This window comes from Gymnodraco acuticeps, unplaced genomic scaffold, assembly GCF_902827175.1.
Source record: "Gymnodraco acuticeps unplaced genomic scaffold, fGymAcu1.1, whole genome shotgun sequence".
Taxonomy (NCBI): Eukaryota; Metazoa; Chordata; class Actinopteri; order Perciformes; family Bathydraconidae; genus Gymnodraco; species Gymnodraco acuticeps.
Genome location: NW_022990003.1, coordinates 421,931 through 448,360, shown reverse-complemented (window position 1 = coordinate 448,360; position 26,430 = coordinate 421,931). Strand labels below are relative to the sequence as shown.

The following is a 26,430-nucleotide window of genomic DNA, read 5'->3' as shown; positions in this document are numbered from 1 at the left end:
AAAAAGACAAAATGCAAAACATGACACACAAGACAAACCACATACAGTCTGTTAAGTAAAATTCAAGCAATGCATACAATCATTACAATTTGAGACAGTCAAGCAAATCAGTTTCATCAATATCAGTTAATAACAAGTACAGAGCAGTTGAAAGTGAGATAACAAATTGGGATCAATAAAGTATCTATCCATCTATCTATCCGTCTGTCTGTCTGTCTGTCTGTCTGTCTGTCTGTCTGTCTGTCTGTCTGTCTGTCTGTCTGTCTGTCTGTCTGTCTGTCTGTCTGTCTGTCTGTCTGTCTGTCTGTCTGTCTGTCTGTCTGTCTGTCTGTCTGTCTATCTATCTATCTATCTATCTATCCATCTATCTATCTATCTATCTATCTATCCATCTATCTATCCATCTATCTATCTATCTATCTATCTATCTATCTATCTATCTATCTATCTATCTATCTATCTATCCATCCATCTATCTATCTATCCATCTATCTATCTATCTATCTATCTATCTATCTATCTATCTATCTATCTATCTATCTATCTATCTATCTATCTATCTATCTATCTATCTATCTATCTATCATTTTAATTTAATTAATTTAATTTTAATTACATTTTAATTACATTTAAATTTAAATTTAATTTGTACAGCAAAGGGGGACATTGCTGATAAAAGGCCAACATAATAAGTAGATTTTCCTATTAACTAAAGATGCAAACATATTTGAATAATATAAAATCAAATAAGTACACATCCATGCTAATAAAAATAAGCAGCACCAGTTTTAAAAGTAAGTCATATAAAGCAGTGATGTAGCAGCCAGTAACGGCATGAATAACATGTGGAAAAGTAATTGTTGCACAGTATTATTCACAACAGTGTTGTTACAGTCAAAGAAGTTCATATATCATTTGAATAAGTTGAAGAAAAAGCTGATTCTTACAACTGCCAGATGGTGGACTTCTTTTTCTCTGACATTTGAGGACTTTCTCTGGACGCCCTGAGAGGGAACAGAGGTGTGAGGAGAAGGAAAACAATTAAAGTAGAGCCAAACTAACACAGCACACAAAAATAGAACCTTTTAAATTGACAATTTTGAAAAATATACCCGTACGGTAAGATAATTAGTATAAAAACACAAAATTCTGCTTAAAACTGTTTAGTTTCCTGAGTATTGAGAGATCTTGCAGCTTTTTGGAGAGCATAGTAGACCTTTTAGTTTGCTGTATGCTTCTTGTGATCACATACGTTTTTCCTTCCCTAGTTTAAAGCTTCCTTTGGTCTACCTGATCATCTCGGTCCACCGCACGGCCTCCTGCAGCTCCATCAGCCTCTCTTTGTACTGGTTCCTCTCCATCAGAACTCGGGCCATCTCCACCCGGGTGAACCTCCGCCGCTGCGTCATCGTCATGTCTCCGTCCTGCATGGGCGATGAAAACTGGACACACAAGAGCAGAGCGTCATTTAGTTATTACAGAAGATGTGAAAGCACAGATTTACATGCAGAGCGGTGCCCTATACTGGCAGCGGGTTAAGTTTGAATGTGTTCAAAGTGTTCTTCCACTGCAACCAAACAACCAAAATGTAGAATAATGAGGATTCCATCTGCTCAAATGTGAGTAATTAAGACAGTTGAGTTTACACATAGTTACATTTTGTTTTAGAAGTATTCATTTATTTTACTTTTGAAAATAACTCAGTAATGCAGTTTACTCACGTCATCGCCTGCTTCATCCTTTGAGTCCCGAGACGCACCGAGAGCCTCTGCTCTTAACCTGCAGCCCGGAGAGAAACAACGAATTAGGAAACTTTATTTGGACTCGTGAACATCTGGACATGCTGGTCCACTGAGACTGGGAGAAATGTGGGACCTTTTTGAGAAGGCCTCGTGTTTTGGTAAGTATTTCAGACAAACACACTTTATACTCTGTGTCTCTTCTCAGTTGTAGTTTGATCTTATCTACTTTCTTTCTATCTAAAATGACCAGCCATGAATTTCTTCTGGGACCTCAAACTGTCTCAAGTGTATGTAATGTCGCTTAAGATTTATTAGGTGTCATAAAGATGTTTGTTCAGCCTCTGGCACTGCGTCAAAATGAGTTTTAAAAAATTACTACTTAGCACTTTTTAGCAGTAAAACGTCAGCTTTAACTGCCTGTGAAAGTGATCTTTCTATTGAACGCACATTTGTCTATAAATACAAATAAAATAGCATACTGAAAATGAATAAAGCCTGGTGAACAGCAGAAACTATTCCAACTGAGGACGTAGAACAAAGTAACATTATCACCTTAGAAATTACAGACGTTAAATGAGAACAAGTTTTGTTTCATGAAACCAGAAAAACTGAGATCTGTATACAAACATGTTATCCTCTTGTTCTCATGTCACCTTTTCAAGACTATCATGTTACTCTTCGTCTGTGTTTGTTTCCAAGATGCAGGTCAACAGCAGTTAGGCTGAAGGATGAATGTAATTGTCTCCTAACTGCTGCCCTGTTTCTTTATTCATTCTAATTTTGAGGGATCATATCATCATCATTGTTACGGCCGCCGCCTCCCCGGTCCTGGTAACTCTGTTTTGAATGTGTTTTATGTAAATGAGCTGTGCGGTTGCGCTGAGGTCCTTGGCTACCCATCTCCTGGTCCGCCCCCGAAGATTGGGATTGGAGCACGCCGGGCCCGACACGCTCCAATCCCAGCGCACATCCGGCGCACACCTTCCGAGACGACTACAAAGCCTGGGGACAACGATCAGTCGGGAGGCTCTGTTGTGTGAACAGACGCCTCTCGCTACGTGCTCTTTGATTGTGTACAAATCTGTTAACAGTGGTTAACTCGTGTGGTCCGTGTTTAGTAGTGTGGTTATGATTAGATATGTTTAGAGTAGTTTAGCATTTACGTTGACTGCGGTCATTTAGCTTAGCTGTGTTTTCATACAGACTCCTTTTCGTTAGTCTGTACCACTTTAATAGTGAGGGTTGTTTTGTTACTATTTTTGTTTATTAGTGTCTATTTCTTTGTATTTAAATAGGCTCCCTTTTTAGAGTCCTTCCTTTGTTTGGGTGCTCAGTTAAACCCGCACCCTTGTGGCCCTATTGTTTGTTTCAAGTTGCTTGCCTTCCATTTTGTTATCCTGCTGTTTAATAAACTCCTTATAATTATTTACCAATTCCAACTGGTGTGTGTTGCATTTCCTCATCCCCTAGTGGGGACGTAACATACATGTTAACAAAAATACAACTTTGGTATGTCCACCTCCTGAGCTCCTCCTCCAGCTCCTTGACTCTGGCCTCCACTTTGTTCTTGGACTGCCTCAGAGCCTCCACCTCCTCCCTCAGCACCTCATGCTCCCCCGACAGCTCGTCCACTTTGGCAATAAGGTCATTTTTCACAATGTTGAGAGCATTTCTGTGGAGAAAAGAGCAAAAAGAAAGATATCAAAACCATTGAGATCAATAACGCTAATGATAACACTCATAAGAACTGCCTTTTAATTAAAGATGATTTGTTATTCACTTAAAAAAATATAAATGTTGAATTAAAAAAGTGTCCTATCTTTGGTGAAAAATATTAGCTTCTTAGCTAAATGTAAGGTTAAGTGATGCCAGTATGTTTAAGTTCCATTGTATATATACATTAATCACAACTTGTTTCATATCCATATCAGAGACAAATACACACACAGTAATCTTCTCTGTGTCTCTTACTTGGTCTCTAGGAGCTGTTTGTTCTCTGTCAGCAGGTTTTCCACCTCTTTACCCATCCCTGAAATAAATAACATCTCTGTTAACCATCACAAACATCCATACATCAATAAATACAACGATAGATAAGAACAATTAGAATCCCAAAGTTGCAATGCAGCCTTTCAGACCAGCCAATCTAATTATTTAACCCTCAATAAAAGGTACAGGATTGTGGAGGTTTTCAATCCCGTACCTTTTATTAAAGGTTTAATAATTAAATAAGAAAATGAATGAACAGATTGTTGATTGGACCTCTCTCGCTAACAAGGAAACTACGTCAGGTAAAGAGGGATGTTAAATATCTGGATAACACTAGGATGAAACTAGACTAAACAATATTTGACTGCACATACACATATGTTAATGTCAAGCTCAACCTATTAACTCCTAAATTAAATCTTTTTATCTTTATCATTGCTGGATATCAACTGAAAATTGTACATGCAAGCAGCAGGCCCTGTGCAACAGAAGCCAAGCGCACAAAGTATAAGCAGAAGCTTCAACACAGAAACATTTGGAAATAAGAAACAAAACAAAAACAAAATAGCCAAGACATTATATTATACGAAGTGCCACATGGTGTGTGCTGTCCACAGAGAAACGAGTACTTGCTGAACTCTGGGTTAGAAATCTCTGCAGGCAGATCACATATCACAACATCAAAATTACATAAAGGTTGGTGTCCATCTTTCTGGGTTCCACTTGTGTCTACTTCAGGCTTAGACTGACGCTTTTCACTGCAGTCTTAAAGGGGTCCTGTTCTGCTTATTTCCAGGATCATATCTGTATGTTGTTCCTCTACTCTGACATGTCTCCATGCTTTAATGTTCAAAAAGCTCTTTATTTTCCTCATACTGCCTGTGCTGCAGCTCCTCTTTTCACCCTCTGTCTGAAACCAGAGCCCAGTCTACTCTGATTAGTTAGCTGGCTGGCTCTGTTGTGATTGGTCAACTGCTTAGAGAATGCCCCGCCCCTTAGCCTATCACATACAATTTGTTGGAGCGCTAGCAAATAGAAGTGCAAGTGTTATAAGCTATTGGAAGACTCCAGCTCATTCAAAACTCTGCAGCTAGACTACTAACGAATACCAAAAGGAGGGAACACGTTAGTCCTGTCTTAGCTACTCTACACTGGCTTCCTGTAACTTTTAGAATTGATTTTAAGGTGCTTCTCCTCATATACAAAGCTCTAAATGGACAAGGACCCAGCTACATTGCTGACTCTCTAATAAATTACACACCCGCCAGAACACTGCGATCATCAGATGCAGGTCTATTAGAGGTCACCAGAGTCATAAGAAGATCGGTGATGCAGCCTTTGTAAACTACGCCCCAAAACTGTGGAACACGTTACCCAACAATATTAGGGAAGCCAATACATTAGGCATTTTTAAAAGGCAGCTTAAAACTCTCTCTATCTCTTTACCAAAGCATTTTACTGATTTTACACTATTATACTGCACTATTCTCTGTGATTGACATTGCACTATTTCTCTATGTTTTATTCCCCATGTTTTTATTTTTAATTATTTTTATCCCATTTTATGCTTTGCTCTTGCTGCTTGTTTTACACTGATTTTATGTCTTATTTTTTACTGATGTAAAGCACTTTGAACTGCAATCCCCTGTATGAAAGGTGCTATACAAATAAAGTTATTATTATTATTATTATAGTAATGTAACTATGTTACAAAAGTAAACAAAGAAGTCCAACGAAAAAAGAACCTCTGATGAAGCACTTTGTTCTTTAGTTTTGGCTGTGTGTCCTTCAAAGACTTTCACAATTTGTTCTTGATTGTAGTGCCTCTTTACCTGCTTAGATCATTCTGTAGCTTCCTTTTTTTGTTCTAAAAATGAGCAGCTTCATATTGACAGATATCTAAACATTACGTATGGGAGATGCGAATGTGGTTCAGAATGTTAATAAAAGCAACACGGACACAAATAAGGAACCAGAAAGATGGCAAAACGAGCGGCCAGGGAACAACAGAACAAGCATAATGTGAGCACGAGAGTAGGCAAGGTGCGCCTTACCGAAGAAATCATCGCGGACTGGAGGCAGAAGAAGAAGAAGAAGAAGAAGGGAGAAAAGTCAAAAAGTGGAGGAAGAGGAGAGGTCATGTATCAGAGAGGAAAATGTGAAGTACAGGAATGGAAAAGAGTAGAGAGAAGATGCTGATAAGCATTTATTCATTTGAACAAACGCTGCTGTGTCTCAGAAACAGGTATTACATTCATTTAAAGTCCCAGTGAAACATATTTTACGATATTGCTTCTGTGAAATGATGCAGTTCCTGTTTGAACCGGATTAAAGGAGTCATTAGAAACCGTTGAGTTATATTGTAAGTATGTGAGAGACTAAAAGAAAAAGGTCTATGAAGTCAATGCAGTCTGACAGCTTGTGACGATCACAAAGGATTTCAATGATTTCACTGTGACTTTAAAGGAACAGTTGTACTTATGTATATTGGCATCTACTGTATCATCAAAGTTCAGGGCAATAGGATAATAATAATAAGCTGTTGTATTGTTCCTTCTTCTAATGCGTAAACACTGGTTTATACCTACCCTTAGATGTGGAGTTTAGAAATAAGAGAGGAGACGAAAGAGGTAAAAAATAAAAATATATACCAACCAATGCATGATCAGATACACACCTGAGAACTCGCCTATGGGTGTCACCAGCAGAAGCACATAAAAAGGAAAAAAAAGAAAACGTGTGAGAAGTTATCAGATGGACAAGAAGAGGGAGAAAATCCTCTGTTCCGTTTCTGACGATGAATAATACCAAAATCCCCTAAAAACTGAAATGAAGAATCCACCAGAATCCCCTTAAAGTGTGTTTGTCAAAGTAACAAGCATAAAGTGCAATGAAGTCAAATAAATGGTAAATTAAACTTTTAAAGGATCTGTTTAAACGTGCAGCTTTTGAAATGGACTTTACTAAACATCCAAAAAAGAAAGAAGAGAAAAGTTAAAGAAATGATCAAATACAAATAATAAAAACACTGCATGGATGAGCAGCGCGGGTCGGGGGTGCAGCCAGAGAGGGATTGTATGTTTTTTCAGGATGTGACGGAGAGATAAGCTGCCGGCACAGAGAACATTTCAGCCTCAACAATGCAAAGTAAAAGTCAGTGCAGTGGCACATTCACACAGCCTCACATGGAGCTCCTGCCCTGCAATAGCACAGAGCCAAAAGAAAAGATGCCTTTATGTAACAGTCACATGCATCAGCCTGCGTTTCCCTTACTTTGGATCTACTCTAAATCTAACAGTTATAATAATACACATAACTGGCATGTAAGCTTACAGTAGAAGCCTAGAAGGAAGAAAGACTGCAACTTAGTTTTCTGTACTTATCTGTTCTTTTATTTTGTTACTTGTTTGTGCCTGCTTTTTATATAATATGTAAGTTTGCTCTATTTACTTTAATCTGCACTGTACTTTAGCTCCTGTGAAACCGTTAATTTCCCCGTTACGGGACAAATAAAGGATTTCTAATTCGGAAAGCGGGACAATGATCACTTCAGTTGAATGCATCCCTTTGAGTGAATACACTGAAATGTAAGAGAGATTTCTACTGCCAAGCTTTAGGGCAGGTATTCCACTTGAACCCTTGAACACATCTAAACCTATGGAAGACACAGGCCTGTTCGCACCTAGCAGCTCGGCGCCTGCGTCTACGTCTCCGATGATGTCTGATTTGGCGTCTTTGATCTCGTGGTAGAGAGAGTCGGTGTTGATGCCGAAGGCCTCGTTCACGATGCCCTGGGAGGGGCTGAAACACACATGACATTTAATAAACAATAGCAATAAACAAAGATATAACTTACTATTTATCACTTGTACTCGCTTCTATTGCAACTTTTGGTCCTAAGACTTGTACCTGGTCAAATCATTACTATGTAGCCCAGCTGGGAAAATCACCACTGATACATAATTCATAGAATACATCATTTAATTCAAAATACAACACTTTGTTAGGGCAGTCCAGTGATGCAGCCACAGTATATTTGTACCTGTTTCCTCCTCCGTACACACGGGGGTCCACACACATGTCCAGCTCAGGGGTCGAATCGATGATCTCCTGAAACTCGGACCACTCATCGCTGCTTCCCATGCCTGGAAAACATGGCGAAAACACAACTGAACGTCAAATATCCTATTTCTTTATGCGCAAAATGCACCAATTTATTATTTGGGAGTGAACAATGTCTAAGTTCCATATCTGAGACGCTACAGATCTAAACTAGCGAGGTTTTATGCCAATTATTTACTAAAGTGTTTTCATATTTACTCTGTATATGTCTATACTGTTTTTATTTTTAGTCTATTCAATATTTAAGCTACTGTTCATAGTGTTTAAGCCCAGAAACACTGTTAATACTCTATATACTGTAGCTTTTTTGTATTTGTCACATTTATATACATATATTATACCAATAACCTACACTGCACTCAACTGTTTCCTTTGCCCTGGTTAGATGCTTCACTGTCCCAGTATTTTTACTCAATACAATGACGATAAAGTTAAATATAATCATCTGTTCTGTGGCGTCTTCTTACCGATGCTGACGTTCCTGGTCTCCTGAGAAACCTGCACCTCCATGTTCCTGCTGAGCCGCTTCGCACCTTTCCTGCGGTTCCCAGCTCGCATCGCATCGAACTCCGCCTGCGGAACGAAGCCCTCGTTGATGGGGGTGACGGTGGCCGAGGGGACGGTGGAGGTGGGGGTGTTGGACTTGCTCCCTGTGCTGCTGGGTGTCGCTGCCACCGAGTCGGACTCTGATCCGTCCTCCTTAGTGGAGCGAGACGAGGACAGAGGAGAGAGACAGCAGTATAAGAGTATATAGTGGAGACAGGCGATCATTTTTTACATACAATACTTGCACAGCTCGTTTTATTTCTAGCAACTACAGTGACTGGTAGCACAATCAAATTACTAGATAGAGTTGCTATGATTTGTAAGCAGCTTCATGTTTTGTTGAATAATCCCATTTGAGGCTGTATTTTGTTTTGAATGGCGTACAGGGTTTTGAGCGCAAACTACTGTCACTTATTTTGGACAAGTCCAAGTTTGAATATGGTTTTCCCAATTTAACCTCGTCAAATTTGGGGTGTTCTGTTAAAAAATGCTAAATTACAAATCAATCAAGTTGATTTCTGCATAACTCTCAGCAAAAGACTCAAAAACAATGTTAGTCTTTAAATGCTGAAACTTACAAAATAAAGGTGGCTATGTCCTAAAATCTTAACCTTGAGGTGTGTATACGCTCTTAGCACGTTGTCAAAGCTAGATACCAGGAAGAAGCGACAACAAGAAGGCAACACTTTCCTTTTTCCCTCTTTTTTCTTACCTTGGCTGTTTCTCTTAAACAGTTAAATATCTATAATAAACCATGAAGCAGAAACATGGCAGGAAATCAGTAAACACACAGTTTGGACCCATGCTTGCTTGAGTCAACAACACTGACTTTGAAATGATAGATTTCCAAGTGACGTGAATAGAAAAGTGTCTTTAAAGTGACACAAGCAGGTGTGGAGGGGAGGGGGTCCATGTGGCTGTGATCACTCCCCCCCCCCCCCCCCCCGCCCCCGGGCTGTGATTGTGGCCGTGGAGGACAACATGGCTGCCGTCTGTCCCACCTGATAGGCAGCCCCCCCGAGACCCCCACGTACCATTCCCTCGCCGCTGGGGTACAGGCTCAATGAAGGCGGGCGCTCCGCTTTGCTGCTGGCAGAGAACACACAGAGAGAGGGGGGGGGGGGTATTAATGAGTATTCATTTGTCACATTCAATCATTTTTTTCTTCTTCGGGGCTCCAGAAACAGAAAAAGCCGGAAATCAAACCCCCATTAAAGTATATAAAAATGAGTAATGTGGAATTAAAGTAAGACATGGATAGAGATTTAAGGGCAAACAGCTGATTTACAAGCCCTGCAGCGAGAAGCAACAGGAGCAGGAGGGCATGCAGTCCAGTCCATAAGAACATTCATATTGTCCTAGTATCGGGGATACGGATGCAAGTCATTCAAACAGGCAGAGAATAAAAAACTACAGGTAGCGTTTGTAACCAGGAATCAGTTTCATGTATGGCTGATTAACTACAAAAAGTGTTTTGTTTATGTTAGGCCTTAACAAAACTCGCTGCAACTGTGTGTGCCGGGTGCGACCAAATATATTCTTAGCCGACTAACTGTCATACAAATTTCACGAGTACCTGATTACCGATTAAAGACTAGTTTATGAAATAAATGTTACAAAATAAAATTAACCAGAAAATCAACTCAGAGATTTTTTTTTTTATATTGATATACTTTATTAATCCCCGTGGGGAAATTGTTTCTCTGCATTTGACCCATCCTAGTGTTAGGAGCAGTGTGCTGCCATTTTGAACAGCGCCCGGGGAGCAGTTAGGGAACGGTGCTCAGGGACACCTCGGTAGTACTTGGTCTTGCCGGGACTTGAACTGGTGACCTTCCAGTTGCCAAGCCAAGTCCCTAACGACTTCGCCACCACCGCCCCAAGAGATGCACTCATCCCTAGTGTATCTGCTGCTCTACAAAACCTCAGACTAATGGCTTCTGTTTGTGTAATGCTAGATTGAGATCTTGTTTTTCCCACATCAGAAAGTAGTACAAAATTACATGAACTGCTGCAGATACCTATTACAGTTTATTTTATATGAATGCATTTCCATATAAATGCTTCCATCTTTGATTAATATTATTGTTTCACTTTTGGTAGAAGGGCAAAGGGAAAGACTGACTGGCAACCCATGAGGGAAAAGAGGATAAAACTGGAACATAATGCATCTCTTAACATGATCTCTGAACCATTCCCTATTTGTTATCAGAATGCAAAATGATGTATACATTCAAGGCAATAAAATGTTGTCACAAGCATCTTAACTACTAACCCAAACACATAAAGAAACACTTTTATAAATAGGGTGTTTAGGCGCTTTGGTGGTATCAGCAAATCAAGAGCAGGCCAGTTTAGACAGAGGAGCTGAAGGGGGGGGGGGGGGCGTGAGGGCCGCTGTGGGATTTACCTTTTCCTCCATGTGTGGCGTTGACTGTGCAAACAGCAGCAACAGAGAGCAAGCCAGCAAACAGACAGACAGTGATTAGAGAGAGACAGGTGACATGAACATGCCATGACATACGAAAACACACACACACACAAGTTGATTTCAGTTTTAAAGTATTATTGAGTTGCTTTTTTAAGGTTGTTCTTAGTTTCCATTAAGCTGCTCAGCCGTTTGTTAAGAAGTTATGAATCTTGTAAGTCTCATTAATGTTTATAATTCAATCATTATGACCACTATCCTAAAGAAATGATGAGCAAACCATCACAAGTAAACACAGTCCTCTGTTTCTATTGGTTCACACAGACTTTTCGTTTTAGGAAGGAGACAGTTTAGTGGATCGATATTCAAGATACTGTTTAGTGAACATAACAAATGCAGTTCAGCTTCAGTAGCTGCAGCAGATGTCTCACTCCTCCTCTCTCTTCGTGCTTATAAATATTCATGACTCATGGGCTGGCTAACTGCTGGATTCTGCGAGCCGGAAAAATAAACTTCAGATTTTCCCACAAGGCTGCACAATTTGACAGCAGTGACAAGGTTGTTTTCAAAAAGCTAAATGCCAACAAATATGATTTGGAGCAGAATATTTTGTCCATAAAAACACGATGTGAATCTTTATAAATGATAACATCTGTCTTTTTTTAAACAAATATTCGCCTCTGGCTTTAAGGTTATTGGAAATATTTGGATCACATGAGTCAGAAAGAATCCTACGTATCTTAATCTTATTCCTCAAATAGTATATTATAAGTCAAACGTATCGGCTGTTCATGTATTTACTGACAAACAAGGACCAGCATCAATGAGCATTTTGAATCATGTGGAGCCTAATACATTCAGGACAAAACATGAAACATCAGCAACAACACAATGGGTGAACAAGATATACAAACAACCTTTACACACCAACACACACATTAAAATAACTCACATTCGTCCACAGCCCGTGCCTTCTGATTGGCTGTTGCTCCCCGCCTGCTGCATTTTGGACCGCTCTATGTGCTCGACGTATGTCTGGATCATCTGAGATACACAATGACAAACAAAAAGGGAAAATGTGAGAAGAAAAGGAGAGGAAAGTTATATGTTTAGGACATGTTTTAGGACAAGAAAGCATGAGAGACATTCCTGGATGGGTAAGTAAAGAAGTTTGGATAATAATACATTAATAATAGTCTAATATTTTGATAACGCCAAGGACCATGGGATTCTTAATCTCAAAGGGACCACACCAGTGCTTTTGCATATTGCTGTTTATTTAATACAAAACACACGAAGGTGGTAATGGTGACCCTTATTATTCACCTTTTTTTCTGTATTGTGTTTCTGTACTTTCCAGGAAAACCTTGTTTTCCAATAATATACGAATAGTTGTTGTGACAGATAATCAATAAGACTAACAAACATGTCTTTACTGACTTTCTAAGATTAAATCAATGGCTGCCTGGACTGTAAAATAAAGCAATATGGTTGAAGGGTGGTCATTTTAGCAGGAATCAAATTAGTTAACAGGCATGTGTCTTTGGTTGATTTTGGAGATATAACAATGGGAATGTTCAAGATGAAGCTAAGATGAATGTGTTGAGACTCCAGTTGTGAAGTTGCGAAGCTGAATGTTGCCCTCACCTCAGTGTGGCGCTGGTGCAGAGCGTTGTACTCTTTCTTCATGTCTGATTCTCGCTCCTCCAACCGCACGACTGGGAGACAGAGAGAGAAAACAGTTTAGAAAAGAGTACGGATTATAATAGTTGGAGCAAAGACTTACCAGGGAGTATTTTCTAAGTTACTATTCAAGCTAATTTGCAGTAAACCACTGTGAATCCTGACCGCATCACATAAGAAAACATGACATGCCAATCACAGAGGAGATTTCAAAAATAGGCTTTATGATAATCAAAATCTGAATCAAATACTTTATTTGTCACGGGGGGAACTGGGGTTTCATGACAGTTTATTTAACTCAATTTAAGAGTGACATAAAAGAGAAAAATGTACATTTCACAATGTGTTTTGGGCTTTTTCATAAAGATACAGATGTTGGGTAATTTCCCAGAAAACCAAATATATCCTGAAATCCATCAAGATATGAAATGATCTATATCAGGATAGAAGGTTTTGGTCATACTCCCCAGACTAAAGGCCATGAGTCACAACTGGATGTTTTTGTTTATATTCTCGTTGTGTTATGTGTAAGGATCAACTTGGACCAGACTATAGCTACTGGTTTCAGCTCTTCCAGAGACACCCGTGAAGAAGCAGTCACACGTGCTTGTAATTGTAAGAATACAGACGTTATCAGCTGGGATGTTTTCCCACTCACTCTGGTCGGAGTAGTTCTTTGATTTGAGCTCCTGCTGTTTGGACTGCAGCTCCAGAAACTCCACCTGCACCTGCAGATCCTTCTTCTCAGCTTCCAACGCATCCTCAAATTCAATGAATTTCTAAAAGGAGGAGACGGGAACAAAGATGTGTAAAACAGCTGGGAATACATTCATAAACTGCACCAAAGATGATTATATTACATGTTGGTTCAATATGGAAAGAAACACCAGACTAAGATTAAGGCTACTATGCTTTTGGTTAATAGACAGCATGCACTGTAATAATAGAATTGTTGAGAGTCAATAAGTCAAAAAGTGTTTTCAATAAATCATTCTTTTAAAGCTTTTGTCTCTTGGAGAAAGGTTTTAGCAGCTCTATAAAATACCTCAGCTGGTTATACAGTGTAAACATAAACTCTGTGGCTGAGTAATGTTCAAACACAGAGCTGTCTACTTCCATTTCCCTGTTTGTTTTTGTTCTTTTTTATTATAAAACTCTTCACAATGTCCTCCTTTTTTCAGTTCAGCAGTCCACAAAGTCTTAACACTGTAATCCTCTGACTGAAGGGCGACTATTCAACCAGGACCCTGCAGCAGATATTCAATGCACACAAAGGCACTTGCTATAATATAAAGACCTTCCGTTTGATACAGAAACTAATATTGATATCCGGCAGACAACACTCCTACTTGTTCGTCAAATGCAGAGTGGATTTAAGCAGGAAATGAACCAATTAGTCCTTTCTGCTGCTGATCGTATCCGACTCTGAGGGTGAGAGGTTGGAGAGATCTTACTCTTCTTGCAGGCTTATTAAAAAAGCCAGGTTTCTAGAGCAAATCAACCAAATGACAAAAACACGACTCAATCAAAGGTCAATTTGCATGTTATTATAAACTGACAAGCTAAATAAACACCCGTCTGTAGATACTGTGTTGTTTTGTGAGCATTTGCTACCAATGTAATAACTGAAAAACAAGTATGTGAAATAAACCACCTGACTAAACAAACAATTATATATTCCATCTTTTTTAACATGAAACACTCATATATGATGAGCAGCATAGTGTTATGTAGTGCAATGCAGTGCCTTACACAAAAACAATGACTAATTTAAATAAAAGAAGCAGCAGGAAAGGTTTCTGCTTGTATTAGGTGTCTTTTTTATTAAAATAATGATGGGTACAACTTTACAATAAGACTACCCTTACAAAGGGTTTACCAATAGTTTGTAATTCATTTATTAATTAGGTTGTGAACACTTTATAAATCGTTAATAAGCTTTTATAAGACATGAGATAAACAGGGCAACTGTGACCGGTTGCTTGCCAAATAGTGAGCCCACATTTATCTGTACTGCTAAGCCTTATTAGAAATGGTAGTAACTCATTAATACATGGGAATGTGTTTTACAATAAGGCTCCCTTTTGGCAATTATATGTTAGTAACTCGTAAATAAATGGTCATAAAGAGATGCCAAGAAACATCAAGATGGAAGGGGGAGAATCAACTCAGTGAACAACAGATACCAAGGATGCTGGCTGATGAAGAAGACGAAGTAAGCGTAGCCAATGTAAGGCTTAGTCATCTTGCCAAATAGTGAGCCTGTGTTGACGTATGAAAACTATGTTAGAACTGGTTTATAAATGGTTCTTAATGATTAATAAAGTGTTTACAACCTAATTAATAACCTAATTATAAACCCTTTATGAATCCTTTATCAGTGTAGTCTTATTGAAAAGTGGTACCAACTGATGTAATGGCCTACTTAAAATGGCCTAAAACTAGGAACCAGCACAATGCTTTTCAGTAGCTCTACCTTCAGAGCAGAAGCTCTACCTTCTGCCTAAAATAACACTCTTTAAATGCCTTCTCTCATCTCTCTACTATTATAACATTTAAGAGGTACAGCGTACATTATGTATGACTAGATTCCAAACATTTGGATTACCTATGTTGTAAATGTATTATCTTTTCGATTTACATACGGCATCTAATGCACGTCTGTCCGTCCTGCGAGAAGGATCCCTCCTCTGTTGCTCTCCCTGAGGTTTCTCCCATTTTTCCCTTTAAACTGTGGGTTTTCTCCGGAAGTTTTTCCTTGTACGATGTGAGGGTCTAAGGCAGGGGTGGGGAACAGGCCCGGACTGGCCATCGGGAGGACCGGGAGGTTTCCCGATGGCCTGGCCTGTTAAGTGGCCTGCTGGCCTGAGGATTCTGTTTTTTATGTATGGATTGTGAACGCAACGCTGCGCAAATGTGGGTCTGACTCTGCCTCACAGAGGGTGACTGGCTGTCTCCATGATGTGGCCTGCCGACATGGCCACTTTCATACAGATCATACTAATGCCCTCGATTGGTCTCTGTGTGTCATTCAAGCTCGGGAGGGTATGTATGTGTGGCGCGAGAGCGAGAGAGAAAGCGCGTGCACCGGTTACGTGTATTGTTGTTGTTAGCATCTGGTGCTAGCTAGCTGCGCTAACGCATATCATGAGCTGTCAACAAGGTGGAGGAGAGTCCTCTCCAGTCAGACTGAGAGACTGATAACTACAGCTCAGGTGAGGTAAAGGACTCTGAGTGTTTAGATAGTTAACTTAGTCTAAGTTCTCTGTGGGTCTCAAACGGTTTGGTCTCCATTTATGTAAACACATATTTCCATTTGAAGGGGGAGTGATTAGTAAAATATGGATGAATAATTAAAAAAATGTTTTAACTAGGTGAAAAAAGGGCAAGATAAACTTGTTAGCTAAAACTAGTCTTTGCTGCTGCCTCAAAGAGGAGCAGGGGGAGAGGAGGGAGACAGGAGAGGCTGGTTCAGGAGCACAGACACACTCACAACTATAAATGTACCAAAAACAAATAAATAAACAAGTTTCAATGTTTTTTCGTATTGGATATGGTATGTTATTGGTTATGGCCATGTTATTATGATTTTATGATTATTTAAATGTATACAGTTCTGTTTCATATGGGTGTTGTCTCTTTATTTCCCCCTCAAAGTGAACCAGATTGATGCATTTAAGTCCAACATTTACAAAATAAATCTTACCGGGGGAGCATGCCCCCGGACCCCCCTATAGGATTTGAGGTCCACCTGCACTTAAAATATGTTCACATAGGTTCCTAAATAGATTTGCACATTATTTTAAACAGTAACCCATGTCCATATGTTTATTCTAGGGTAGTAGATTTAAAGTTTAGGGCTATCACTATGGGCAGCAACGCTGTAAATATTGACAAATAAATCCAGAAAAATGGCACAAAAGAAAACTGGTAGTGGCCTGGCTGGGTGTATAATTCCCGGCCTGACTTATTTTCCCAGTGCGGCCCTGGTGGGGAACCTCCGGCCTCCGGGCCGTATACGGCCCGCGAGATAATTTGGTACGGCCCTCGAGGTAATTTATAAACACACGCAAAAAAGAAAAAAATGTAAGAAATCTAGACCGCAAAAAAATTAAACAAGCGAATGCCTGTTTTTCCTGGCCAAGGTCAGGTTCCTTGAACACAACACGAGCCTAACGTGTCATCACGTGGTACGGAGAGCACCAGAACGCCACTCCAGCACTTCAGAAATTGCAGTACCGATAAGGAGCCGTACACATGCCGCAGTTTCTGCGTGTCTGTGTCTTTAGTTGTAAGCCCAGTGGCGATCTGTCATACTGATCATACAGTCAATAACTTTGTTGTTATTAGCATCTGGTTAGCTAGCTATGCTAACGAATATAAGAAGCTTTTTCTACAACCAGTGAGGTAAAGGCACATCTTTATATGATCATTATAGTTATAAAAAAATAAGAGAATAAAGTAAACAGGTATAAAATACTATATGACAGTAAAAAAAAGTTCTTATTAATAAAGAAGAATACAGTTTGAAAGGGGAGTGATTTGTAAAATATTCATAAAGAAAAATAAATCTGCTTAGAGTTCTGTTTCATCTGGGTGTTGAGAGATGTTTCCATAGATCTCCTAATTTTGCTCTCAAAGTGCACCAGATTGATGCTTTTAACTTCAACATTTAAAAAAAAATCTTCCCGGGGGAGCATGCCCCCCGGACCCCCCTAGAGGAGTTAGGTCCCCCCCCCCCACTTAAATCAAGTTCACATGGATAGGAAACTAAATACATTTGCACACATCTTGTTTCCATATCTTTCTGTTTTGGTGGTTACGCCACACCGTGCACGTGCATGCATACGCGAGTCATGGTGAGTTATCTGGATTAAGAGGTTGCTTTTTCTTTGCACAGAATGAAATGAATGGGCTGTGATTTTAGTTTTTTTAAGCAGAGGTCAATAATTTGTACGGCCCTCTGAGGATATTGTAAAAATTGAAATGGCCCTTGAGAGGAAAAAGGTTCCCCACCCCTGGTCTAAGGATAGAGGGTGTCTATTGTCATGCTGATATTCTGTACAAACTGTGAAGTCCACTGAGACAAATGTAACATTTGTGATATTGGGCTATATCAATAAACATTGATTGATTGATTGATTGATTGATTGATTGATTGATTGATTGATTGATTGATTGATTGATTGATTGATTCTTTAAAAACATATTGATGCATTTACCCATAAGATATTTGAGTTATGCAAACATTAAATACACAGGTATAATACTTTAAATGTGTATTTATAGGGTGGAATCCAGTTTGAATAAGTGATTAGGAAACCTTGTGATGACAGAGTAAACATAATGTGCTTCCCTGAGGAACTGTAGCTAAATGCATTTGACTGTAATGTTGTCACACTTCCAGATATTTACACCGTGTACTTCCTGAGATACAGGGAGAAAAGCTATTAGCATGTGTCTATGTTTGAAATACGTTCAAGTTCTCAAGTCACATGTCAAGATGCATGTTAGGTGACCTAATCTGCAGGCCAAGAATTAAAGTAAGGCTGCAAGAAAAGGTTATTTTCTAAATTAATTAATCTAATGTTTTTTCCTCAATGAGTTAACATTTTATGAAACAGTGCAACAAGGTCAATCCCACTTTCTTAAGAGCAAAAGTCATGTCTTTAAGTGTTCTTTGAAGACCATGAGATTTTCACACAGAAAAGCAGGAAATCTTCTATTTCAGAGGCTGAAAAAAACCTGTTTCTGCCTTTTTTTAACGACAACAACTCATCCATTATCTAAATTGTTGGCGGTTATATTTGGGTCGATTGAATAATCAATAAATCGTTGCAGCTCTCCATTGAAGCGGATTAGTTCAAAACAGTTATCTATGAACTGCTCACAATAGTAAATCCATTCATAGACAGCACGTTAGGAGAATAGTGAGAGGCAGATTATCAACGTTTTACTGTCATCACACTTTGATACAGAGTGATGGATCGTTCCAGAAGGCGGCCCCAGAAAAACAAGGCAGGAAACAACAAGGAGGATGCTACAAAATGGCTGAATGTGTTAACGTGGCTGTAGTAACTGTAATGCTGGTTGTGCTAGTGAAGGCTGCGTGATAAGCAGACTGTGGCTTTGTTTACCATTAGCTCGAGTCGAACAACCTTGTAATATGAGCCGCTTTCTGCACGTCTTGTGGGAGGGAGGGTTATTGTCAGGCTCTGAGATTTTCCCTCACACTATTTTCCTTGTTATTCTCCTAAGCGTTAATTCGCTCTTACTGCAGCTTTCCAACCGTCAATCTCTTTCTCTGTTTCTGATGTTGTTGTTCTGTCTCTGCTCATCATAAACACAAATCAGGTTACAGTGCCAGACTCCCTCAGTGTGCTATGTGTACTATTGATTTCCTATGTTACCCCACCCCTCACTACTGTCCCATCCCCCATTATACCCCTGTGAGAGTCTGACAAAACTGTCTCTCTGTTTATTTGTTCCATTTAAATGTATAACCTAATGTAATTGACTTCTCTCACTGGCTGCTAACATAATCTTAGAGAGTTCAGAACAGCAGATCAAGAAACAATCAAATACACTTGACCATAAAGAGATCACTAGATTATAACCAAGTAAATTGCTACCTTTTAAAATGCCAAAGATATTAATAAGGCTAGGACTGAGAAAAATGGGATCATCTTCAGAGATAGGATTCAGGATATTAGAGCTTTAAATCAAATGTAAAATTACTATGGTGTGATTTTTGCCAGGATCTGTACAAAAAGAATGTTTTTTGATCAATCTTAAAAATAATATTTGGATACCAAGACATCTCTGCAGCACCACAATACTATATTCTAAATGGTAAAAAAAATGTGTCTTAAACAAATATTGTGTGATTTAGATAACAAACTACTTAATGGTCTCAATAAAATATAATGATCATTATCATTTAATAGGTGTGGGTGCAATTTAAAAAACAACTTTTGGTGAAGGCATTCAGACATAAAATAGTAAAAGATTATAAATATATGCTATATGTAAGACACTTTAACACCAACTGCCTCAGTGAACTGTTTGTCAGTCAGAGTAACAAAACAGCCTACTCTGCATCAATCTCACCACAACCTTCACTCGATAGAGAAAATAAGTAATAAAGTTCTAATTGATAATGCAAAGTGTATCATTATTATAAAAAGGGGAATGTTGTGGACATATCTGTCACATATGAAGTTTCAAATCTGGTCTGGTGAGTGGAAATGTATCATTCGTTGGGAAAACGAAAAGGGAAGCAGGCAGGCAACTGAGTTAAGGTTATTAACTGAGATAAACAGTGTCATATTCAAGATCTTGGCAGAGATTAAGTCTGCTTTGAAGCATGTTTTATCATGAGGCTTTTGGTATATTAAGCTACATACCAGCATCACATCTTGTGTTGTTTAACAAAAAAAGGATAGCTCTTCCAACAGCACATTGTCTGATTTAGACCCTTTAGATTTCTATATCAAAGTACAGAAAGTATTTTTAAAGATTATTTAATCACCAGCAAGTTATCATAAAGACACTTTCAGTTGAAGTTTAAGTCACTATTTAGTCAAACAAAACATGTCTTGACCTGTTGGCATCTGTCAATTAAAATAGCTTCAGCCGGCTCAGCTCCTTACAACGCAACTACATTTCTTTAATACCATGACATTAAAATAAGCTTAAATATCCTAACCCTGAAATGTTAACACACCAAGAGAGTCCTCTCCTCATTAACAGCTTAAAGTGAAAACAAACTAGATAAGCGCCACAGGGAGGAAGCACAGTGTCGGGAGAGCAGATGATGAAAGCTGAGCTAAGCTGATGCTAGCAGGGCTGCAGACAGTGATATGCTGAGGCCTCTTTGGATGGGAGGAGGATTCAAGTTGCTTTATGAAAACCTGCCGGATCCCACGGCTGCTGTTACACCGGTCAGAGAGGGGGAAACGATTTGCTGGAGGTGGAGCTTTGCCGGTAATGTAATAGCTCTGTATTGATGTCCACTTTTGTTGTTCTTGTCCCTGTTCTTGCTGTGTTTTTTAGTGTAAACGCCCACTGAGTTGTGCTTAAACATGTCGTCTGTCAGAGCTGTGCAGACTGTCCCTTTTTCACCATGTAGTGTTTGTACGCTATCATGTCCTCACTTGGTGTTTGCATATTGTGTGCTCAGGCATTTGCATATATACTTTAACTGTGCAGAGTGGCACCTCGGGCCTTACGAAAGGGCACTAAAAAGGAGACTAATTTCACTTGTTTAATTTAAGAACAGAGATTTGTATTGTATATTGGTCATGTTTTTTGTTGGCATTATGGTGTGCAGAAGTGGAAGTACTGTTAGTAGTAAGTTGTAGTAACAATGGGGAAGTATTTGCAGCTGCAGTTGTTGTGACAGTATACCTGTAATACCTGTCAAAGTAAAAACTGAGTAAGGTCCAAAAATACTACAGTGGTATTAGCAAACCTAGTAGTATATGAGTAGTTGTTATAGTATCAAATGCTGTTGTCCATATATATGAATAGGTTTTCATGACAGTGTGTACTTGTACTGCATATATTTACTCCACTGCAACAGATTTCTTGTTAAACATTCCTTTGTATGCTCAATAGTGACTTCACATTGACCTCCACATCTTGACATGTATGATATCACAAGAAAGCAGTTTTAGAATAGCATGATTTTGTCGAAATAATTTGTATTTTGCAGGATGCTTGATTTTGCATTACCACACTTAAAACCGCACCGATAACAGCTCAACAAAAACAAACGTGTAATGTTAATGTAAACAGGTAATGTCTGGTCTTCCTTTTTTAGAAAAAGAAAGTACATTTTCTAATGGGTGAGCCTGCCTAGTTATAAGCAGTTCTACTAAAACCCAATAAAGTCTATTATAGGGGTATAGATTGTATTTCTAAGAGCTTCGTAGAAGTCACTGCTGCTGCACATTGGTCAGCAGTGTCTGCAGTACATTGACACTAAAAATAATCTGCTGTCACAGGCCTAAACATGAGTCACATGTCTGGTGAGGCGGTTCAGACAGGGCACCGTGACAGGGAGGATGCAGCGTGAAGCTGGATGTGATGGAGCGGGCAGAGGCCCATCAGAGCCGGGGGAGTGACTCACCTCCTCCGCCTGTTTCCTCAGCGCTTTCTCCCTCTCGTACTGTGTGATGAGCTGCTCATTGTCCTCCTTCAGCAGCTCCAGCTCCACCTCATGCTCCTGGTTCTCCGTCAGCACCCCGTCCAGGTTCTCCAGGACGTTCACCACCAGCGGCATCAGCTCCTTCACCACCTCCTCGTCATAGCTGCGGATCAACCTCTCAAACTCCCGGTAGATGCTGTTGGCCAGGCCCGACACCCGTTCCGACATCACGGACCCGGAGCCGTAGTCGTCCTGGTACACCACCTCGTCTATCTGTAGCTCCATCATCTTGGCAGCTGGAACCGGCTTCTGTTTTCCAGATGAGGAGGCTCAACAGTTTTTTCAGGCCTGTCAAAAGGTTTTGGTTCCTCTTATGCAGAAAAAGGTGGATTCAATCAGTGTTTCTTTAAAATAAAGCCCACCAACCCTATGTCATGTTGCAGCATGCACTGATTCACTGAAGGAAGCCTGGCTGTTGCTGTGTGTAACGGCGCATAACCTTGAAATTACTGGCTCTAATATGTTGATGTAAAGAGGCCCCCCTCATCCACACCTCCAGACGCGGCCCAGCTATTCCTCTCCCCCCGCAGACAGCGTGGTATCCGGGGAGCAGAGGGCGTGTAGAGCAGCCTGTAGATCGGCCCTCGTTGAGCCCATGCCGAGAAACGAAATGTCGATGATATTGCACCTGCCTCTCAGCAGCCGCAGCCATGGACCCCGGCCATTTCTGACAAGGGAAATAAATAAATAAATAAATATGTTAATAAATAATCTCCCGATCCCCGCTGACGCCCGATCCGCCACTATAATAACACCGTGTCCTCCATGTTTTATTCCCCTTCCTTCCTGCGGGCGGGCGATGGCCAGGCTCGGGCGGTGATGGTGATGTCTCCCAATGGGAGAGGCTCTCCTGCCTTCAGATGCAGGAGCCAGCTGACCGACTGACGTCACCCCGTCTGCATTGAGCAAGCGGACGAAGTGCGTCAAGTCAGGGGGACTGAACCGGAAGTCAGCTTCACGCTTTCAAAATTAGACGATTATATCTGAGACCAATACATTCAAAACATTGCTTTCTCCCCGTGGGGCCGTTCATAGCCAGAAGCACATAGGGTTAGAAACATAATATTTATTCTAAGCTTATGCACTTTCCTACTCTTTGCACTTTCTGGGTGAATGCAAACTGCATTGTGTTGTACTTTGTGCATTGACAATACAATTGTAATCTAATTTTATCTAATAAAGGAAAATAAAATGATATTCAAAATATAAAATAAACTTTGATTGGTGCAGCGGTAGGTCAGTCTTTAGAGACTTGTCTTGAGAACAGAAGGGTCAACGGGTTAAGTCCCTATCGATAAAGGTACAGAGTGTGGATTGGTATCTGAAGAGGTGCCAGTTCACCTCATGAACTGCCAAGCTATCTTTTAGCAAGGCATAGAACCCTAGAGCCATAAAACATGGCAGCTTCTTTGATCCATGCATTTGTATTCAGGCCTAATGTGTATACAACCTATGCATTTGGGTATCTTTATATGAAAACTGATTTTCCCCTTGTGGTATTAAAAAAGTGGCTTCTCTTTCCCCTCCTCTACTACATGGGTTAACTTAGGGTTATGCTCTGGTGGTGGCTTTCTGCAGTTATGTGATGATATTATGTGATGTTTTGGTCATGCTCATCTCAGTTTAGAGACTACATATTTAATACAAAGACTAGTAATACTTAAGTAAGTTAGTAAAAGACGTAGGCACTTACATGGCAGCCATGGCATTTAAATGGCTTCATTAATACAGTCCTATCTCCTACATTCAGCTGACTAACTTTAGGATCAAGTAGCCTATTGTATTTACTTACAGCTTAATACTAAACCCAATACCTACATGTTTAGTCTCTAAATGTCAACATATTTCTCGAATGTATTTGTTCACATATATTTGTAACTGTTATTCCCTATAATAGTAAATAAATACCCAATTTTCATAGAAATACTGAGGACATAACCTCAGTACCCTGTCTCAGCAAGGCCTGCTTTACAGTCCCCAGCTTGACGGTAGTTTTATTTTGGAAGTTGAAAACCGGAAGTGGTGTTGTCTTCGTATTCCACTTTACCAAAGACCGCAGCAGTACCTGCTGGTGCTACAATGTAATAATAATGACAATGCATTCTCTATTTAAAACATTTGTTCTTAACCTAACACTGGCAACACAAAGTACATTTTTTATTTTAAATATTTTAAAGTTGTGTTTTCAAAGGATTAGTGCTCAGCTGGTTATAGAAAACCCCAGTCTAGTTCATGAATCATCTGTAGCAGATTTTTGCTTAAGTAGGCTATGCACATCTTGTCTCAAGGGGTCAACATATGAGAACTATAAACACATGTGTATTAATACCAGAGGAAACAGCTGTGTTGATACAAAATAATTTCTAAGTTTTGTTCTGCAGTAAATAGGGACAAAAGTGCATCATGTAAAACAGAATCTAGCATTCAAAAGGCGTCAAATGTCAAAAAATAAATATGAAATCTACTGAGATTATCTATAACTAACTTTAGTAAAATAAGAAATATTAGGAGAGTGCAGATAAAGAAACTGAGAGACCATATCAAATTAAAATAACTGACAGTTTGGACTGATAGTGGACTAATTATATCTCCTCAGTGAAACACCGTTTTCCCATCCATCTGAATACAATTCAAAATATCCTCAGAAAAGGGACTCATCTCCATATTTTTTCCCAATGACAATACAAGATGTAAGAATTCAGCTTTCCATGGTCAGAACTTTATCATGCACTTCACTCTGCAAGAGAGATGGAAAGAGTAACGCAATTGTCATGCCGTATTAATTTAAAGCAAATATAATCGCAATAAGTGTCTCACAAAAAGGCTGATAAGGATGTTCTTCTGAAGTGTGCACATTATTACATTTGGTCATTGCCTTAAAATATATATAATTGCTTTAAAATATTTGCAAATGAAGACTGTTGTACACAGTGGCGTAACTATCGACGGTGCAGCCGGTGCAACGCACAGGGGCCCAGAGCCAGCCAGGGGCCCATGCAGTCTTCAAAGTAACCAATTAACCTAAATTAATTTGTAATTTGTCTGTCCAATGACTTTTCTCCCTTAAAGTTTCATGTCATGTGATACCTTGCGTAGTGAGCGAACCGCTTAATCAACCTGTACTGTAGCTAGCAGCAGCAAGTTCGGCAGCATTAAAAGCAATAGCTTGCATTTATAATGTACAGCAAACCAAAGCACAAGAGCGGGGCTCAAAAGAGAAAGGACAAGAGAGAGTGTATGTCCGTGCGTGTGTGAGTGCATCAGCGTGCGCTTATGTTTTGGGGCGATGGGGGGGGGGGCCCGAAAACAATATTTGCACCGGGGCCAATCACAACCTTGTTACGCCACTGGTTGTACAAGATTAATATTATGATCAACGGGTAAGAAAGAAATGCTTTAAAATAAGAAGTAAGGTAACAGCCTCAAGACCCCAGAGATAGAACAGCAAAGGACGTATGAAATCACCCCTAGACTATAAAAAAAAGGGTGAGGAGTTGAGGGAGACTATCTTCCTCTTGAACTTTCTTTCAGTCAGACAAGTGCAGCTTGGGCCATTGTCTGCGGTAGAGAAGGTTAACAATGGAGACAAAAACTGGTCAATGAAGCATAAAAACTGTAGAGAAAAGGCCCGCCTGATGCATCTTAACTACCGCATACATAAAAACTATAACCAACTGCAACAAAATATAAACATAGTAAATACTTGACAACACTCTGGAATCTGGAAAATGCAAAAGCTTCAGTTGTTCTTATTCACTTCAGTAGGTGGCAGTGAAATACTGACAATGTGTACACGTTTCACTTCTCATCAGTTTTTCCTTCAGAGGCTTACAGCAGACGCTGGGTGGTCCTCTGACACCAACAAGTGGTTTGAGGTTCAGACATAATAATGCTTGGTATTGCACTAAAAGGAGAGAAAAAACATGTTAACTTACATGAACTTGGATGAAAGTTGTTTGAGTTGAGAAACTAAAAACAAGCATCTGGTTTTCTTAGCATCTTATTACTGAATTTTCTTGGTCAACTATTATAGTAAGTTCCTCATTTATAACATGTTGCATTTCATTTGCACCTGTCCCAATAGTCCTAACTGAGATAAACACTACGTGGCTTCGTTACAGGACTTCTTCAGAAAATCAGGCCAGAAGTAGACTCAAGGAATTTAGGATGTCTCAGCTCCTGTTTTCCTCCTGCCAAAGATTCACAGTATGCTCAGCATCAGTATACACATCTTAAAGTCTTGGCATACATAGTGAGGTAAACTGACAGCAGATCCAGGACCTGAGCAGCCGATGTTGTAGCTTAAAATGCACCACATGCCATTCTGTAATTCAGCCAACTTAGACACGAGTTGTTTGTCGTCTTGCTCTCGAATGCATAGTTAAAATGGTTGAGGAAGTTATGCAATTTCCTACAGTTGTCATCATACCCACCATTGTATGCACAATGGGATGTGGAGCGTGATATTTTAATTTCAAGGCTGACATCATGTTAGTCTTTTTTTGTTCTGCCTGCTGAGTCTGGCCTTCATTTCAGGAAATGTGTTGAAGAATCTCCCTTCTTTAAGGCTGCAGGGCATCATAGAAATAGTCCTAATAATGTCCTACTTGTGTACTCACATTAACTAACTTTTTATTTGTCTGTCCTTAGTCTGTTGCTTAAGGGAGGAAATGAAAAAAGGACTGCAGATTTAGATGTGTAGTTTCAAA

The 26,430-nt window shown here is 39.6% G+C and overlaps 1 protein-coding gene across 13 annotated transcripts in view; it reads right to left on the bottom strand.

The window, feature by feature from the left end:
* mapk8ip3 (mitogen-activated protein kinase 8 interacting protein 3) overlaps positions 1–22,599 on the bottom strand; it is a 35,930-nt gene extending 13,331 nt beyond the window's left edge. For 3 of the 13 annotated variants that reach the window (XM_034212937.1, XM_034212946.1, XM_034212944.1), the window contains exons 1-16: positions 21,644–22,599; positions 13,169–13,289; positions 12,475–12,545; positions 11,780–11,871; positions 10,810–10,833; positions 9,434–9,488; positions 8,321–8,552; positions 7,774–7,876; positions 7,414–7,532; positions 6,409–6,420; positions 5,786–5,803; positions 3,714–3,771; positions 3,262–3,414; positions 1,722–1,779; positions 1,291–1,442; positions 948–1,004 (exon numbers count right to left, since the gene is read on the bottom strand). In XM_034212937.1, the coding sequence (XP_034068828.1) occupies positions 948–1,004; positions 1,291–1,442; positions 1,722–1,779; positions 3,262–3,414; positions 3,714–3,771; positions 5,786–5,803; positions 6,409–6,420; positions 7,414–7,532; positions 7,774–7,876; positions 8,321–8,552; positions 9,434–9,488; positions 10,810–10,833; positions 11,780–11,871; positions 12,475–12,545; positions 13,169–13,289; positions 21,644–21,949 (1,631 nt within the window). In that variant the 5' untranslated portion in view covers positions 21,950–22,599. The remainder of the gene's footprint in view (positions 1–947; positions 1,005–1,290; positions 1,443–1,721; positions 1,780–3,261; positions 3,415–3,713; positions 3,772–5,785; positions 5,804–6,408; positions 6,421–7,413; positions 7,533–7,773; positions 7,877–8,320; positions 8,553–9,433; positions 9,489–10,809; positions 10,834–11,779; positions 11,872–12,474; positions 12,546–13,168; positions 13,290–21,643) is intronic. The other 10 variants (XM_034212939.1, XM_034212949.1, XM_034212947.1 and 7 more) reach the window with 5 other exon arrangements.
* Between the last annotated feature and the right edge of the window lie 3,831 nt (positions 22,600–26,430).